We start from the raw sequence: 18,438 nt of genomic DNA on the forward strand, positions 1-18,438 counted from the left end.
ACTTTGCTATACCATCTGTGACTAATTTTGTAATATGAAGAAATTTTTGAAAAAAATCGCTCATCTGCCTAAACATCACACTGTTTTCATTTTTTAATATTTTTCCCTAACTATAACCATACTGCATACTTGTGCCCGTATTTTGCATGATTTAGAATTCTGAGGTGGAGGGTAGGTATTTCCACTTAACGTTGTATTGCAAACATAATTCCCTTATTAATGGACTTCTTGTGCTGAATATATAAAAATTAGAGGGAATAGGTTTGCCTTTAGCTGCAATTATTTTATAATGACACCTCTCCTTTAAAGTGGTCACATTAGATACTTATAATTTATGTAATATTTTTGAAGTTCATAATAGTGCAATAGTTCTCTCCCCATATTAGTTCTATTCTGGACCCATTAGAAAATATACAGTGGAAAAAAATGATTTTTCAAAGTGATATTGGCTGTTAAAGTGCCATGGGTCTTCAAGGAGGGTACAGCCCCTTTTTGCTTTTGTCTACAGTACCTGGCCTTTTGGGGGGATTGATAATACTTGGGGCTAGAGGGTTGCTTACTCAAGAGCTACATTAAAATACATACTGTATATAGATCACCCAGATACCTCAGGGTTGGTCCTTGCTCACCTTTAATGTAAACCTGAAGCAGACTCCTAGTGGATGGTGTAATCTAACCATGTAGATACCCATGACTGTACCTGTAGTTTGGTGCTGAAACTCTCTATATAAACTCCAGTGTTTACATTAAAACATGCTGCAACCTATGGAGAACTTTCCAACAGTCAAGAGTAATGAAAAAGAAGAGGCATAAAAAGAGTATTTAGTTTACTTATTACATACTCAATATCAGTCCCATACCACATGCACTCAGAGAACAGAAGAAGCTGAAGATTTGTCCCTCTCTAGTTTCTTAAAATCTTGCTCTGGAGGCAAAATATATAAAGTACAGCAATAGAACTAACATTAATTTGTGAGTTCATTTGTGAGATATGCCCGAAGTAATTAGTTGATTATAATCATTAAAGATACCAAAGTTTGTGGGTGCTATAAAGCTAGACTGATTCAATGGCACTTTGACTCATTTGCATGCTGAGATGTACTTTCTTGAGTGGGAGGGTTTGGGAGTTACAGTAGAGGGTATCATGGACGTATATTATCATTCATTTGGCAATAGGCAAACAGTCAAGAATTGCTGAGAAAGGGCACAGAAATACAAAGGTTGGAATAGAGAAAATGACAGTTCTGAGAAAACAAGGCATCTGTTTCAGATGAGCACTGATCACTTCCTTTTAGTGTGTGTCTGAAGTCTTCTGTCATCCTCTATTTAAGAAGCAAATCGTATCCGATAAAAAGAGAGTATAATGAATTAAACCTTGTCAAGAATGTTTAAAGATGTGTGGAATCCACTTATTTTTATTGAGGATATAGACCCTTTAATTTAATAATTCTTTTTCATAATTCAAAAAATATGGTAGAAATTACAAAGCTTTAAGTGGGGTTTGAAAATGGTGTTTGGGTTTGACATAATAAGATATCACTCACTCAGAGTAGCTAAATCAAGACTCATGAAACAAGACCTTTTTCTTCAGTGTAAAATGCATGTTAGCAGTAATGTTGGAATGTTTATAGTGCCCTAGGCTTTGAAATTTAGAGATGAACCATTATGGATGAGTTTCTACAGTTACATTATAACTAGAGGCAATCATAAATTCACATGTGTGAGAAGAAGAAATAAGTGTAAAAAAAAACCTTTAGAAGAATATTTTTAATCCAGCTATAAATAAGAAATGAGTCATCTGTATGCTATGCAAATTTTCAAGTGGGTAAATTTAGAAATTATTTTTTTCTCTTTACAAAACTTTATACTTTGGGGGGAAATGTAGTTATGTCTGAGAAGTTCAGAAATGTCCCTTTCAAAGCTGTGCAATGATGAAAAGCATTGAACTTTCTGCAGTAATGGGAATGTCCTGTATCGCACTGTCCAATACGATAGGCACTAGCCACATGTGGCTATTGAGCATTTGAAATGTAGCTAGTGCAATTAAGGAGCTGAATTTTTAAACTTATTTAATTTTAGTTAAATTTAAATACCCACTTGTACCTAATGTCTACCATATTGTTAAGGCTTTAAAATGACTTAAAGTTAAATTGTGTGTATTAGTAGATATGCTTTGCCAGATGGTGAATTCATTAACTGAATATCTTTCATACTTAAGATTCTTTGGCTCTTAAATTTTTTTTACTGTGTTCTAGGTAGAGCCATTACCACTCCTGACTTAGCTTTAAAACAGCATCTCTAGTCATGTACCAAAATGTTCATTGCAGCTCTATTTACAATAGCCCGGAGATGGAAACAGCCTAAGTGCCCATCATCGGATGAATGGATAAAGAAGATGTGGCACTTACATACAATGGAATATTATTCAGCCATAAAAAGAAACGAAATTGAGCTATTTGTAATGAGGTGGATAGACCTAGAGTCTGTCATACAGAGTGAAGTAAGTCAGAAAGAGAAAGACAAATACCGTATGCTAACACATATATATGGAATTTAAGGGGAAAAAAATGTCATGAAGAACCTAGGGGTAAGACAGGAATAAAGACGCAGACCTACTGGAGAACGGACTTGAGGATATGGAGAGGGGGAAGGGTGAGCTGTGACAAAGCGAGAGAGAGGCATGGACATATATACACTACCAAACGTAAAATAGATAGCTAGTGGGAAGCAGCCGCATAGCACAGGGAGATCAGCTTGGTGCTTTGTGACGCCTGGAGGGGTGGGATAGGGAGGGTGGGAGGGAGGGAGACGCAAAAGGGAAGAGATATGGGAACATATGTATATGTATAACTGATTCACTTTGTTATAAAGCAGAAACTAACACACCATTGTAAAGCAATTATACCCCAATAAAGATGTTAAAAAGAAAAAAAGAAAAAGAAAATTAGGTATAGGCTATGTTATAATAAAGTAGAATTTATGTTTTAAAAAAAAGAAACAGCATCTCTTTTACTTTAAAAAGTTCTTCTGAATCATAAACGTAAGCCTCAAAGTGCTGCTTTTAGGAGAAAGAAATATTATGGATGATGTTTACAGAGGGGATAAGCTCATTATACATTTTTTTACATTCTTGAATTAAATTTAAAGCTGAAATGTTTGGGAATGGAATGTACTGATGTCTACAACTTGCTTTGAAATGCATTAAAAATTGATTGATGGATGGATAGATGGTAAATATGTGGTAAAGCAGATATAGCAAAATATAAACGATATATGGGTATCCACTGTAGAATTCTTTCAACTTTTCTGAATGTTTCATTTTAAAATGAATAAGCTTCATGAAAAAATGTTGGAGGAAAGTTAAATGGAAACATATTAAGTATTTTAAAGTGCATTTCTTTTCTTGGACCTATCACTTCTCTGTTAAATAGAGCCAAGGAGCAATAACTGAACGTTTACGAAGTTTCAGTATGCATGATCTAACAGCTATCCAAGGTGATGAGCCTGTGGGACAAAGACCATACCAACCTCTCCCAGAAACAAAAAAGAAAAGTAAACCAGCCTCCGGTGAATCACCAGGTGTGCTTGTTTTGTGTTAATGTATTGTTCTTTCATAATTGGGATCTTGAGTCAAGATGGGTACTAAAATAATACCTGGTCGCTAGCTGAATTTGGGTAAACAACATTTATTTTTAAGCTTATATTCTTTAGCTTCACACTTAACTGTATGTAGGTCTCCTTCTCTAAATTTTCTCTAAATAAGGTTAGTGCTTGCTTTTCGTTGACTCTGGAGATAATCCAGTTAAGAAAGTAGCAGTAGCGCCTTGTGCTGCCATGAATTTTTAAAAGCAGTGGATGTGGTTACCCTCTACCACCAGCACTAGTTCTGAGCTGTGATCTCTAACTTGCTACTCAAACTATGTAGTGGCATCTGAGTTTTATAATTAAACCCTCTTTAATGTAAGTGATGTGAACAAAGAAGGATATTGACTTATAAGATTAAAAGTTTTAAGCAGGTGACAAAAGATGACAGGTTTGAAAATAGGATTACTCCCATGGAAAAATGTGTTGAAATCTTGACTTGTAGACTAAGAACTACCTTGTTCTAACGTAAATTATAAGCATGTCATAGTTGATACGTTCTAAAATTTTAGTAAATTTTTGTGGTCTTAGAAACATACACATAAACAAAAAGACATAGTCCCTTAGTCATTTTTTTTGCATATAAGAAAGTTGTAGTTCAAGGCCTAATTGAGAACTAAGATCTTCAGGATATTTCTTATTAAAGTATTATTAGGTTCATAAGGTGCAGGGCTACTTGATCTTTTTTTTTTTTTTAAGTAGAAGTTTTCTTCTGAGGGAGACTGAAAATCATCCTTTATAATTAAAACCAATTTGAAAAGAGCAGTCCCGAAGTGAGAGAGTAGCATTGACATATATACACTACCAAATGTGAAATAGATAGCTAGTGGGAAGCAGCTTGGTGCTTTGTGACCACCTGGGAGGGTGGGAGGGAGACGCAAGAGGGAGGGGATATGGGGATATGTGTATACGTATAGCTGATTCACTTTGTTACACAGCAGCAACTAACACACCATTGTAAAGCAATTATACTCCCATAAAGATGTTAAAAAAAAAAAGAGGGACTTCCCTGGTGGCACAGTGGTTAAGAATCTGCCTGCCAATGCAGGGGACACGTGTTCGATCCCTGGTCCGGGAAGATCCCACATGCCGCGGAGCAACTAAGCCCATGTGCCACAACTACAGGGCCTGCGCTCTAGAGCCCGTGAGCCACAACTACTGAAGCCAGTGCTCCTAGAGCCCGTGCTTTGCAACAAGAGCAGCCACTGCAATGAGAAGCCCGCTCACCACAACTAGGGAAAGCCCGCGTGCATCAATGAAGACCCAACACAGCCAAAAATAATGAATTAATTAATTTTAAAAATGAAAGAAAGAAAAGAACAGTCCCTTCATATAAAGGAAAAATAATGAACCTTCTTCTAAGTTCTCCCAAGAATGAATAACTTTAAAAAGCTGGTGGCTATTATCTAAGAGGTAGTAATTAAGTATTGGCCATTGATTAAGGTACTAATGCCTTTAAGAGTGAGGAAACTTTGAACCTTGAACCATCATCCTTTATACTTTAATAATGTAAAAGTAGTCCCTAATAGGCATTTTCTTAATATGCATTTTAAAACTGAGGTATACTGATTTTGTTTATGGGGACTGCTATATATATTTTGCTGATTTGGACCAGTAATCTGAGTCCTTTATCAGCAATTTATTCATAATTATACCTTAGAATTGGTTAAGAATTGTATTCCAATTATTTAAATAAAACCAGGATTATAAATTTGAAAATCCATGACACTAGTTTTATGGTATCCATCTATTAAATTTAAAATGGTGTGACTAAAATATTTTAGGATAGTGAGGTGTTAATTAGTTCTTCTGTTAAATTTTAAACCATGAAATTAAAAGAACAAGAAAGTTGGGAAACAAACACTCTGATACACTTTTTATGAGAGTTTAAAGTAGAATAATCGTTATGGATGACAGTCTGGCAAGAATTATCAAAATGTATTCTTTTTAACTCAGCAAGAAACTTCTAAGAACATGTCATAAGGAAATAATCAGACAAGTGTTCAAAGATACAGATACAAAGATGTATGAATGTTCATCTTGTTGTTGTTTATAGTAACAAAATATTGGAACAAACCAAATTCCTAAGAGAAATGGGTAAGAAAAAAGGTGGCTATTAGCCGTGAAAAATAATAATGTCAGTTTATACTTACTGACATGAAAACATATCCAGATTGGGGGCGGGGGAGAACAATAACAGTGAAACAATGTGTGTGTTATAATCCTATACCATAGAGGAACAATAGATAGACGATGAAATGGATTAATATATGTGAAGTTGTTTTTCAGATATATGTACATAGAGGAGAGTCTGGAAGAGAGTCTAAATGCTGCTAACTTTTAAAATGTTAACAGCATTTACCTCTGAGTTTTGGGTTTTTAGTGATTTTTTTTTTTTAACCAACCTGTTACCCTTAAAATCAGAAATAAAACCTACTTCTTGTTTTGAAAACAATTAAGGTATTCATTTTTTTATATCATGAATTTTTTTCTATTTTATTTACTTCCAAACTTCCTCAAGAAAAGCAAGTTGGTACATTTTTTAGTGTGGGAAGTATATTTATATTGCAAAGTCTGTTTACTAATATTTCGTGTAATCAGTACAGTTAGCTCAGAACACAAGCAAATTCAAATATTTGGAAAAGTGGTTCCCTTTTGAAAACTAGTAATGGCTTGCTCTGAGCGGTTTGAGGTTAGCTGATTGAGAGAAGTCTTGCTTTGATGAAGTTACTCAAGTCCGCATGTTGTCACTATGGGAAAAAGAGCTCCCTCCAAATGCTTTTTTGTAAGAAAATAGACACCTTGAACATGATGTTCACTTCCTTAGAAAGAACACCAAATTCTGATAAGTGGAAATATTTTTTCTGCAAAGAACCTGCTGCTCCCATATTAGTTAAAAATGGTTCAATATTCAGTTTCAATATACCAGCACATAAAGAGATTTCTGTTTTGTCTTATTTTTGATGCTTTACATATTTATTTAATCCTTAAGATGACGATGCAGGTTAAATATTTTTATCCTTATTTTGTAGATGAATAAACTGAGACTTAAAGAGATTAAATTACTTGTCAAAGACCACATACTCAATGACAGAAATGAAGTATCCAAGGTTCCTAACCTAATTCTTACTCTTTTTTTACTTTATAAAGAGACTGCACTTAGTGAGACACTTGGGCTGGAACAATGAATTCAAACAATTTGGCAGGGGTGACCTTAGAGGTGCTTTAGTCAAAGATGGCAAATAAGTGACATGCCTCCTCTCTGCTCCTGTGCCCATGGCAGCCGTTGCTAATGGATTGTGGCACTTCCCACGCTGGCTCAGAATCCCTCTCAACACAGTGCCCCAGACAGCTCAACTGGCTCAGAGTTGGCGTTCACATAGAAACGTATTCATCTCCCATCCGCCTCAACAGCTTACCAGATAAGAAAACTGAGACCCAGAGAAGCAAGACTCACTCAAGGTCTTAACAGCTGTTAAGTGGCCAAGTACTCATTTCTCCTCACATGGATCCAGGGCCCCTTCCACCACGATAACTAAGGCCGCTTCCAAGTCAACTTTCCATGATTCTGCACTTACATTAATACATTAATACATGGAAACTGCTTAGAACAGTGCCTGGTCCATGCTAAGTACTGGATCAGTATTGGCTATTATTATTCTAAGGGGGGAGGGGGGACTTAAAATATACCAATTCTAAGATGTACGAGCTATGAATAAAACCAGGTCAGTTTGCAAAAGCATCTGCTACTTTTCCTAAAATGGTAACAGAGCTCTGGGCCGAAGGTGGTCAAACAGCTGCAGCCTTAGGCCTCAGGGCCCCCGGCAACACAGACTCCTCATTCTTAGGTCCTCAGTCACTCCCCCTCAGGAATGTGCATGGACAGCCCCATTCTGAGGATTTTGCCCAGTCTAGACTGATGACGGAAAGCAGCCGACCTTGGCATCACCTTTGTCGGCGCCAGCTGCACCCCACCAGCTTCCCCTTGCCTGGGCTTGGAAGACCTGCAAACCATTCAGCCAACTTGCCGGGCTCCTGTTCAGATAGGGCATCCAGATTCGGGCTTTTCTCGTAATCTCGGGTCTCCCCCTCTTCCGAAGTCTTTAAAATCCTCGGACAACTTTGATTAATACTATTTCCACCACTCACAGCAGAATTTTCATACATACTCATTTTCAGGTTTTTAAGTGGAATAGAAAATGAATATTTTATTGAAGATATTTGACTTGACTCCTCTCTTTTTGATGCAGTTTAGTTTAATAACTTGCTAAATTAAGCTTGTCGACTTCATCTCCTAACAGATCCCAAATTTGGCTCCTGTCTCCTCAATCCCTGGACTCTTTATCATTTCCGGCCTGTTGTACTGCAGTAACCTCCCTGCTTCCAGTCTCATCCACTTCTGATTCATTCTCCAAAGTACAAGAAGACTCCTTTAGAGAAACAAAATCTAATCATGTCGCCCTCCGATTAAAATGCTTCAATACCCCCTCCCCCTTGCTCTCTGAAGCCCAAGCTCAATAGCGTGTGGTATATTAGCTCCCCAGACTTGGCATCACACTCTTTCATGTGCTCGGTGTATAGAATTATGAGTCTTTCAGGATTCGGCTTGGCCAACACCTCCTACAAGAAGTCTTCTCTTACCACCCACTTCCCCTACTGTGTGCTCCTGTAGCACCTTGGCCTTGTCTTCTGTTTACAGCATTTATTACAGTATTGTCATGCCCACTAGACTCTGTCTCCTCTACTGGACTATATATTTCTTAGGGTAGAAGAAGACAGTTGTGTGTTTTTCAACATAGTATCCCCCATAATTTAGTACACTGCCTCACACATAGTAATATTTTTAAAATATCAGTACTTGGGCTTCCCTGGTGGCACAGTGGCTGGGAGTCCGCCTGCCAATGCAGGGGACGCGGGTTCGTGTCCCGGTCCGGGAGGATCCCACATGCCACGGAGCGGCTGGGCCCGTGAGCCGTGGCCGCTGAGCCTGCGCGTCCGGAGCCTGTGCTCCGCAACGGGAGAGGCCACAACAGTAAGAGGCCCGTGTACCGAAAAAAAAAAAAAAAAAAAATATATATATATATATATCAATACTTGTGGAATAACAAATCAATCCATCACTTTTCCTGAAACAATATTTAGAAAACTAAGATTTTTTTTTAGTTGAAATTAGGAAGCAAAGAATAAGATGTATATATAATTATCATTTTGAATGCAATTCCAATTCTTAATCACATGAAGGGAGAGGCAGTTGAAATAGCAAGGGCCGTGTTTGTTGAAATGTAGGCTTATGCTTCATCTGTGGCCTTAGAGAACTTTTTGATCACAGTTGCTTCCTTTCTGATTCTTTCCTTGATTCCTTATTCTATGTTTTACCTTAGTTTTATTATATTGGGATTAGGGGTGTTATATAAGCAACAGCAATAGAGAAAAATCTACAAATGGCAATCTAAAAATATTTTTTCTGGTTTATATTCCCCGTTTATAGAAGTAATACAATTTTTTAAATAAAAGTTTGGCAACTTTTTTTAAAAAAGGAAAAGTTAAGAAATTTAAAATCACTTAAAAGCCCACTTCCAACAGATATAATGGTTTCATTTTTATGTTTTTCAACACTTTGTTTCTATACATACATTTTTTTCCACTTAATATTGCACCAAGAGGGTTTTCCCAGGACTACTGACCCCATTCCCTCCCCTGGCCACACTGACCGCCTCACAGCTCTTCCACACAGTTATGCTTCCCAATGCCCCGGGGCCTTTGCACATGCTATCATGTCTACCTAGAACAAAATTCCTCCGACTGCTGCAGGAAAGCAAAGGATCTTGACCTATGTAATGACTGATTCTACTTCCAAATCCTTCCTGATTTCTAGCCTAGAAGTCTGGCAGCATAAAATTGTACTTCCTAAATATATAATTAAAGATGTTTATCTTATTATGAGACGAGGAAGCTTTTTTTTAAAATTAATTTTTATTGGAGTATGGTTGCTTTACAATGTTATGTTAGCCTCCACTGCACAACAAAATCAAAATGAATCAGCTATACACATACAGATATCCCTTCCGTTTTGGACTTCCCTCCCATTTAGGTTACCACAGTGCATTAGGTAGAGTTCCCTGTGCTATACTGTATGTTCCCATTATAACTCTTCATAGTTTGCTTAGTGATGCTCAAGTTATTCATGTCCTATGAGAGCAGATTAATAAACAATTATTCAGTATACTTTTCTTCACATGCAAAAAGTCCATCTCTTGCCCCCTCCTGAGCCTGGAAAACCTGCTACTTTTTTCTCATCTGAAGAAGGTATCTATGCTCCTTACCTTTATTGAAGGAGAATTTGAAACATAATGGGGCCTTGTAACGTCACCCGTCTTTCTTTTTTTTTTTCTTTTTTTTTGGCCGCTCCCTGCGGCTTATGGGATCTTAGTTCCCAAGCCAGGGATGGAACCCGGGCCCTCGGCAGTGAAAACACAGAGTCCTAACCACTGGACCGCCAGGGAAGTCCCTCACCACTATCTTTATAACCTACCTAGTACTCCAGTTGCCTTAGACTTGAGCCCCTCTCTTGCGCCATCCAGGCAGTAGTTCTCAAAGTGTGGGCCCGGGACCAGTAGCATAAGCATCACCTGGGAACTTGCTAGGAATGTAGATTCTCAGCCCCACACCAGGCCCAGCAATGTGTGGATCAGTAAATTCTCCAGGTGACTCTAATAAGTGCTAATAAGTTTGTGCTAATAAACTCTAATAAAGTTTGAGAACCACTGCTTCAGGAATGGGAGTGGTCTTGTCCCTGAATCCCAGCCTCTCAGGGTGCTCTCAGATTTCCTGACGGTAACCAGCCTGACTGCCTAGATGTTTGCATACTGGCCAATGTTAAGTCTTCGTTGCTACACATAGCAGCCTGTTAGCACACCCACAGGATCCATCTCTTACTGACCCTCCTGATGCTGGCTATTTTCTTTGACTAACATCAGTCATCATAGCCTGTGGTGTTTCTAATTACCGTAGCCTGTCTGGTTGGGTTTTATCTTAGCAGCTGCAACAGTGTCAGTTTAAGTTCTCCATCACCTGCCCCCAGTGAACTATCTTGCCCATAGTTCTATCCCCTTAGGGTTTTATATGATTCCTTAAGTTCACTCTACCATTTCTGGTCTTGACAAAAGGTTTGACACGTTGGGGAGTGAGAAGGACCCTGAGTTCCTAATTAAAGTCAAAGGTACAAATAACAGACCAAAACACACTGTTGCTTAGGTTGCTTAGAATTCACAAAAAGAGGACTTCCCAGGTGGTCCAGTGGTTAAGACTTTGCTACCAATGCAGGGGGCCCGGTTTCGATCCCTGGTCAGGGAACTAGATCCCACCCACATGCCACAACTAAAGATCCTGCATGCTGCAACTAAGACCTGGTGCAGCCAAATAAATAAATAAATATTTAAAGAAAAAAGAAAAAAAGAGTTCACAAAAAGGAGAAAGGGCAGGAAGAGACTTTTCACTGTGTATCTATTTATATTCTTTGACTTTCGAACAAGACAGCCGTGTTAACCTACTGAAAAATAAAGTATTTTTAATTATTCTGAAAAATGCATAGTAAAAATAGGAATGGCCAGGGAAAACTTCCTGGAAGAAATGAGTTATGAGCCTCCTCTAGAATAGTGCAAGGGGCAAAGATTGATGGTAAAGGGCAGGGAACACCTTCCAGATGAGACAGGGAGAAGAGCAAGCTGGCAAATGCAGAGCATGGAGAGAGCCGCCAATAGACAGGGTGAAGGGGTGGTGCTAACTGGCATCCTTTTACCAAAACATACTGGTTTTGACAACTCGTCTAGGTGATGGAATTCCACTGAGAGACGGAGATGAGAAAACAGATGAAGAAGCGGATGGGCCATATTCAGATGATGAGATGTTAACACACAAAGGGCTACGAAGATCACAAAGCATGAAATCTGTGAAAACCGTGAAAGGCCGAAAAGAGGTTAGTCAGGTATAGAGTTGTTTTCCCAGTGATTACTATTTAGGGGTTTCCTGCTGCATTCGCATTTAGGGTATCCGTAGATGAAGGGTTGGAATAATAGAGCACCGGCTATATTTAAAATTCTTTATTCAGATCAGATGGATTACAATCTCTGGAAATTTAGAAAATGGCAGATTCCTAGTCTTCCACTCTAAGTAGAAAATGGTATTCTCACACAGCAAAATCCTACGGTTGATGTGAGTACCCAGTGCCAGCCCTACGTATATGCAAGAAAAAGCAGTATTAAGTATGTACTTTTGTTCTGAACCAACTCTAAATAAGGATTAAATAGTAAAAGTCTATCCATAATAATATGTTGTCTTTGTGCCCAGAAAGCAGTGGAGGATTTCAGCGAATGACCTCAGGTTATTGTGAGCAATGTTCATTGACATGTACCCAGCAAAGCATAAATAATAACAGTTAATAACAGCTTTAATAACAGTTTTCATTTTTTATCAGTGATCATAATCTGTGCATATATGCAACATAATGCCAACTACATTTTGGAGTATATAGGTAGTGCTGTCTTTTGAGTACACACTTAGCGCATAATTGATTCTTTATATCAGAAAAGTTAAAAAATTATTACTGTGATTATGAGCTATTAAGTCCTGTCTTATGTCAAAACCTAAGTCATAATAATAACACATTTCTCTCTTCAGGTGCGGTATGGGTCACTGAAATACAAAGTGAAGAAGAGACCACAAGTTTATTTTTAGTCATGTACATGTCAAGTATCCCAAGACAAATTATGCTAATACATCAACTTTTTTTCTAACATCATATATTCAGGATTTATACATTAAAATAATTCTTTAAATTGTGGCGGTCATAGGGTTTACTTTCATCTATTTAAATAGCTTTTATTTCTTTAACAATTACTTCCAAATCTTGACTACTAAAGGTAGTTATACAAAAATTGATAGATAGATATATCAGAAATAATAGAATACTGTGTTATCTATTGTCACATTCTTCAGAACACTGAGTGCCTGTGATGTAAAGTGAAACACAAACCCACAGTATACTTGAAAAGAGTCTTTTTATGGTTCAAGATACACCAGACTTTGTGATATTGTATTGTGTTTACCAATATTTCTGTTACTATCCTCTCTATCACATGAGGATAGTAATTAAATAGGCCTCTGATCCAGCAGTGATAGAACAAGGGTATAATGTAAGATAAAGTACGCTTTATATTCTTCAAATTTTTACTTTGTTAATACTTTCTAGTTTTTCCACCATCAACTGAAAGTTTTCAAGGCAAATGTTTGAAAACCAGGTATCTACATAGCACTTTCATTCCTGACTAGTTTTGCACACTTGAAAATTGTTTACTTATTTTACAACTGTACATTTATTTTAAGTTTTATTAACACTGTGTTTGTTATTTGTCATATTCTGGCATGTCAAATTTATGCCTTGAATTACATCATCTCTTTTCCTGTGGGTTTCATTAGTTATATTCATTTAATTTTAATAATAAAAACCAGAGCTTATTTTTCAATTTTAACTATTTTTACTTACCTTCTTTACAGATAAGAAGTTATTTTAAAACTCACCAGCTTCCCATATTTAGCTCTATAGTGTAGTTGAACTTAGCATGTTTTTGTTAACACTGGTTATGTTTTCAGCTTTTAAAAGTGGTAGCTTTTGTGAAATGGAGTCATAGACCAGTATAGCACTGAGGTATCTTCTAATTCATGAAATTAACCAACAGCCAATCCATTCACAAGCTTGGCACTGATACGAGCTGCTGATTTATAAATCTGGCATTGACTAGAACCATTTGAATCACTTCACTTCTAGCTGAAATAATTTCCTGAAGATACCTGCCAATGCAAAATACAAATGTTGTTAATCTTACATGTTAGAAATTATTATAATAGATTTTAGAAAAATACCATTTTTTTTAATCCAAGAGAATTTGAGTTACTGAACTTTGAGGTTTTTTAGGTGGCATAGGTAACTATGCATTATGAACTCTAAGTAAATATATTTCTGATGATGGTTTTAGTCATCAGTAATCAAATTTGTTTTATTATACTTGTTCAGAAATTTACTTGATTTTTCTGTTTGTCCAAAAGAAAAAGCAGTGAGAGAGATTTGTAAGATCTTTGACCTTTCTACCTTCTAAGAAATGAAGCCAGCTAGCAATGTATATTCAGGACCTACTCAGAGTGTTGGTAGAGAACAGAATGTTTACTCAGGAGTACCTTAATATAATTCATACATTTCTCCTGATGCAAGTCTTAAAATGTCTTCTAGATTATCTCACATTCTTGATAAGTACCACCGACTAAAACTTCATTCAACTTATTTTCCCCCAAAGTTTAATTCCATGAATATCTTCATCTATTTTACCTTGACTAATTTTTAGCCTCTTCGTTTCTGGAAAGACTCTTTGTGTTCAAAATTTCTATGAATTCTGGTTATAAACTCTTGGAAGAGAGTTTTATTTATTTTGCCTAGTACTAGACTTCCCAGTATAAATGCTACTTGTGCCATGCTTATCTTTCCTACACAAAGGCAATGTCATTTCAAATTGCCTGACAAAGTCATGTAAGTAAGTGACTTTGTATCAAAAACATTACCTTTGGGCGCTGATTTGCACCACTGTATTTTTTTTCAAGTCTAATTTCAGTATTAAACCTATTCTTTAATTATAGTAAACTCATGAATACTGTCCTAAGTTGGAGGAATTATTTATCCCTCTACACTTGTAGAATCAAAACGTTTAATGGAGGGCAACACTAGTTTCAAAGAGATAATGCAAGTCCTTCTGTTTAATTGTATCTCTTTACACTTAACAATGCTTCCTCTGATGTGTTTGTTATATCCTTATATACAGTCAATGTCATTTTGCTAGTCTATCATTTCCTTTCTTTCCTTTTCGTACATTTCTTAAATTTGCTTCTTTTCTTTTATGTGTGTTTTAGCATGCTTTTTTCTGAATTTTGTATAATAAATGTAAATTTTTGTTTCTTTTAAGGTGGAACAGGTCATTTTTTGTTTTTCTGCTTTTAAGTCTAATGCTTTTAAAAGAGGTGTGTTAATCCCTAGAGCACAGTGCCTTGCTTCCCCCATTGCTTACCACTTGGCAGATGGGCATTGGATGCTGCACGAGCCTTTAGGGCACTGTTTTGGTAGCTGTTAAAGTTTATCCAGAAATTGTAGCTGGTGTTTTATTTTATTATACAGTCATTCAACTTGTTCATAATATTAGCTATTTCCAGGGTTTGTTTGGAAGTACTAATTGATCTATTCTTTAGTTCACCATATTTTTTCTGATATAAAAATGGGCCCGAAATAAGCCTTATTGCTAAGGAATTAATTATGTAAACCCCCATAGACCCTGCATAAGATTCCCTCCACACACTTCCCTATATGTATGTGGAATTGGGTAGGAAATGATGGTGCCAGCATTACCAATTATAAATACTTGAGTACACAGATTGATGGAACAAAATTATTAAAGTGTTTTCAGGGAACTTAATCCATATGTCACCACCAAAGATTTCTACAGTGTTATATGACATGTAAATATTCCAAATTTCTGTAAAACATTGGTTAGATAAATGTTTTTCTTTCTTGCTTGCTTTCTTTTTAAGTAACAGTTTGTACTCTAGAATGCTTGAACTTTTGTGTTATTAGAAATAATACAACTGTTAAATATTAGTAATTTGTATTTTTAATTGGAATGAACTAAATTTTTATTTTGATTTTCTTTTATCAGGAAAAATAAGAAGTTAATATGTATTGAAAAGCAATTTCCTATGTGTTTTTCTGTTTAAGTTGATCCATATGCAAAGCAGTTAGATAAATTTTGATAAGATCGTTATTGTGGTATGCAGTGTATGTTTCTCAGTAAACATCACTTAAGAGTAAAGCTTTCTGAAAGGAAAGTACAGCATTTATTCTCTTAATGTTTTTAAGATTTAATCTTCTAGTAGTTTTCTACAGATATAATGTATTTTAACTCTTTAAACATTGACCATGAATTAATGTTTTCTCTTCTAACACCTTTTAAATCTATGTACTTTAGTAGTTAAGAGAAAGCAGTTTTGCAATTTTTAATCCCTTTGTAAAGGCTATCTTTAAGCCTAGTATGGCGGTAATTTTACAAATGTGGTTTTTCAAAACTTTAATATAAAATAAACTCATTTTATTAGTGGTAACTTGTATATTTTTCCTGTGTCAGAATATATATGTTAGGTTCCATGAAATTACATTATTTATTACTGAGTGTCTCTTGATTAAATAATAGACACCATAGGTACACACTTAAGATAAAAACCATAGAGCAAATTATAAAAATCATATACATTCTTTGAAATATTGCCATTTGCAACAACATGGGTGGACCTAGAGAATATCACACTAAGTGAAGTTAAGTCCAAGAAAGACAAGTACTATATGGTATCACTCATATGTGGGATCTGAAAAATAATACAAATGAATCTATATATAAAACAGAAACAGACTCAGAGACATAGAAAACAAACTTATGGTTACCAAAGTGGAAAGGGGTGTGGTATACATTAGGAGTATGGGATTAACAGATACAAACTACTATACATAAAATAGAGGGCCTTCCCTGGTGGCACAGTGCTTAAAAATCCGCCTCCCAATGCAGGGGACACAGGTTCGAGCCCTGGTCCAGGAAGATCCCACATGCCATGGAGCAGCTAAGCCCATGCGCCACAACTACTGAGCCTGCACTCTAGAGCCCACGAGCCACAACTACTGAGCCCATGTGCCACAACTACTGAAGCCTGTGCCTAGAGCCCGTGCTCTGTAATAAGTGAAGCCACCACGATGAGAAGCCCGTGCACCGCAATGAAGAGTAGCCCCGCTCACCACAACTAGAGAAAGCCTGCACACAGCAACAAAGACCAACACAGCCAAAAATAAATAATAAAATAAAATAAAATAGATAAGTAACAAGAATTTACTGTATAGCACAGGGAACTATATTCAATATCTTGTAATAACCTATAGTGGAAAATAATCTGAAAAAATATATACATGTATAACTGAAAAAAATCATACATTCTGGAATGCTCATCCATAGGATTACAAAAGAAACAACTGTTAAATTGAATGTTAGAAAAAGAAGGTAGGAAAAAACAACCAGTACAGAAACCCTAGCCATCAATTTATATTGTTAGCTGTCTCAGACATAAAATATAACACAAAATTCAATTTTATGTATCCTGGAAATGTTCTGGGGTTCCATCTGTTTTAAAGTCAGATGTCTGCCTCGCATTTAAACTTTAAAGAGAAAGCCTGTGTTTAAAAAAGTTTCTTTGTGTGACTTCATTATGATATGTAATGTTTTAAAGTATTTCCAAATGGAGTTATATTTTCGCTTTTATTGGGATACATATCCTTGTGTTAATCCAAAGAAGTTAGAGATTTAAATAAATATTCAAAAGAATACAATGAATATATGAACTGCAGCATTTTATTCAGTGTTTTATTCTCCCTTTTAGTGGTTCACTGTTCTTCAGAAAGAAATTCATGGAACAAAAATCGTGTCAGAGGGCGTCCCTGGTGGCGCAGTTGGTTGGGAGTCCACCCGCCGATGCAGGGGACGCGGGTTTGTGCCCGGGTCCGGGAGGGTCCCACATGCCGCGGAGCGGCTGGGCCCGTGAGCCATGGCCGCTGGGCCTGCGCGTCCGGAGTCTGTGCTCCGCAACGGGAGAGGCCACAACGGTGAGAGGCCCGCGTACCGCAAAACAAACAAAAAAATCATGTCAGAGACTGATTCATTGTTCCCTGGAAAACATTCTGCCTTTTACCTATCCATCAGTATTCTATTCTTGAAACTCTCTCCTTATGGTCTGGTTTTAGTAACATTTTTTAAATTGATTTTTATAAGACGATGCTTTGAACTGAAATTTTAACACACAAGATTGATAACTGTCCGTAAGTATAGAATACTAAGAGACTGTGCTCAAAAAAGCAGGAAAATCACCCCACTTACTCTTAGTTTACCTGGCAATCCCAGATTAAGGACAAGGGGAAAGAGGGAAAAAAAGGAAAATATGGTATTTTGGCACTATGTGCAAATCAAATAATTTTTTCATTCAAAAATATTCCTTGAGTGTCTACTGTGTATGGTAGCTCTGCACAATACCTATGTCCAAGTAGGATAGCATAACAATTAATTTAAGGAAAATAGTTCTTGCTTTAAAAATAACAAATTCATTGTTACCAAATGTTCAGATGGAGTATTATTTATGCTTTGATTTCTCCTAGGTTGTTGAATAATTTATTTGGTTTCTCTCAAAGCAGGTTTTGGTTTTTGGTGTGTTTTTTTTTTTTTAATTCTTGGTTCTCTTCTTTCCCTTACCTCTTACATCTGATACATTAGTAAGTCCTTTCGGCTCTCTCCAAAATATATACTGAATTTGACCATTAAAATCACCTCCCCTTCATTTTCCCTATTTTAAGCCATCATCATCTTTCACCTGGAGTACTCAGGGCATAAATGTTATTTAAGGCAGAATTTCTTGAAACTTTACTACATTTTTTGTAGCCTTGCCAATTTTTCAAGGTGACTTTTAACCTTGAGTTCCATAGAACTGTCACAGTTTCTTATCTTTTCAACTGTATTTTGGGGAAATACAAAAAGAGACGGTTGTGAAGAGCAGTGAAGACCCAGTGCAGCCAAAGATTAAATAAATGAATAAATCAATTTATTAAAAAAAAAAAAGCAACAGCAGATGGTTTTGCACATCAGCCTTGGAAGAGAAGTTTTTCTCTTCTAAGCATTT

The 18,438-nt window shown here is 36.5% G+C and overlaps 1 protein-coding gene across 3 annotated transcripts in view; it reads left to right on the top strand.

Moving 5' to 3' along the window:
- The window catches only part of REEP3 (receptor accessory protein 3), a 100,409-nt gene extending 84,571 nt beyond the window's left edge, over window positions 1-15,838 (top strand). For all 3 annotated transcript variants that reach the window (XM_032607640.1, XM_032607642.1, XM_032607641.1), the window contains 3 exons: window positions 3,432-3,579; window positions 11,472-11,617; window positions 12,319-15,838. In XM_032607640.1, coding sequence (XP_032463531.1) covers window positions 3,432-3,579; window positions 11,472-11,617; window positions 12,319-12,375 — 351 coding nt within the window. In that variant the 3' untranslated portion in view covers window positions 12,376-15,838. The remainder of the gene's footprint in view (window positions 1-3,431; window positions 3,580-11,471; window positions 11,618-12,318) is intronic.
- Window positions 15,839-18,438: the final 2,600 nt, after the last annotated feature.

Source organism: Phocoena sinus, chromosome 16 (genome assembly GCF_008692025.1).
Source record: "Phocoena sinus isolate mPhoSin1 chromosome 16, mPhoSin1.pri, whole genome shotgun sequence".
In the NCBI taxonomy this organism is placed as follows: Eukaryota; Metazoa; Chordata; class Mammalia; order Artiodactyla; family Phocoenidae; genus Phocoena; species Phocoena sinus.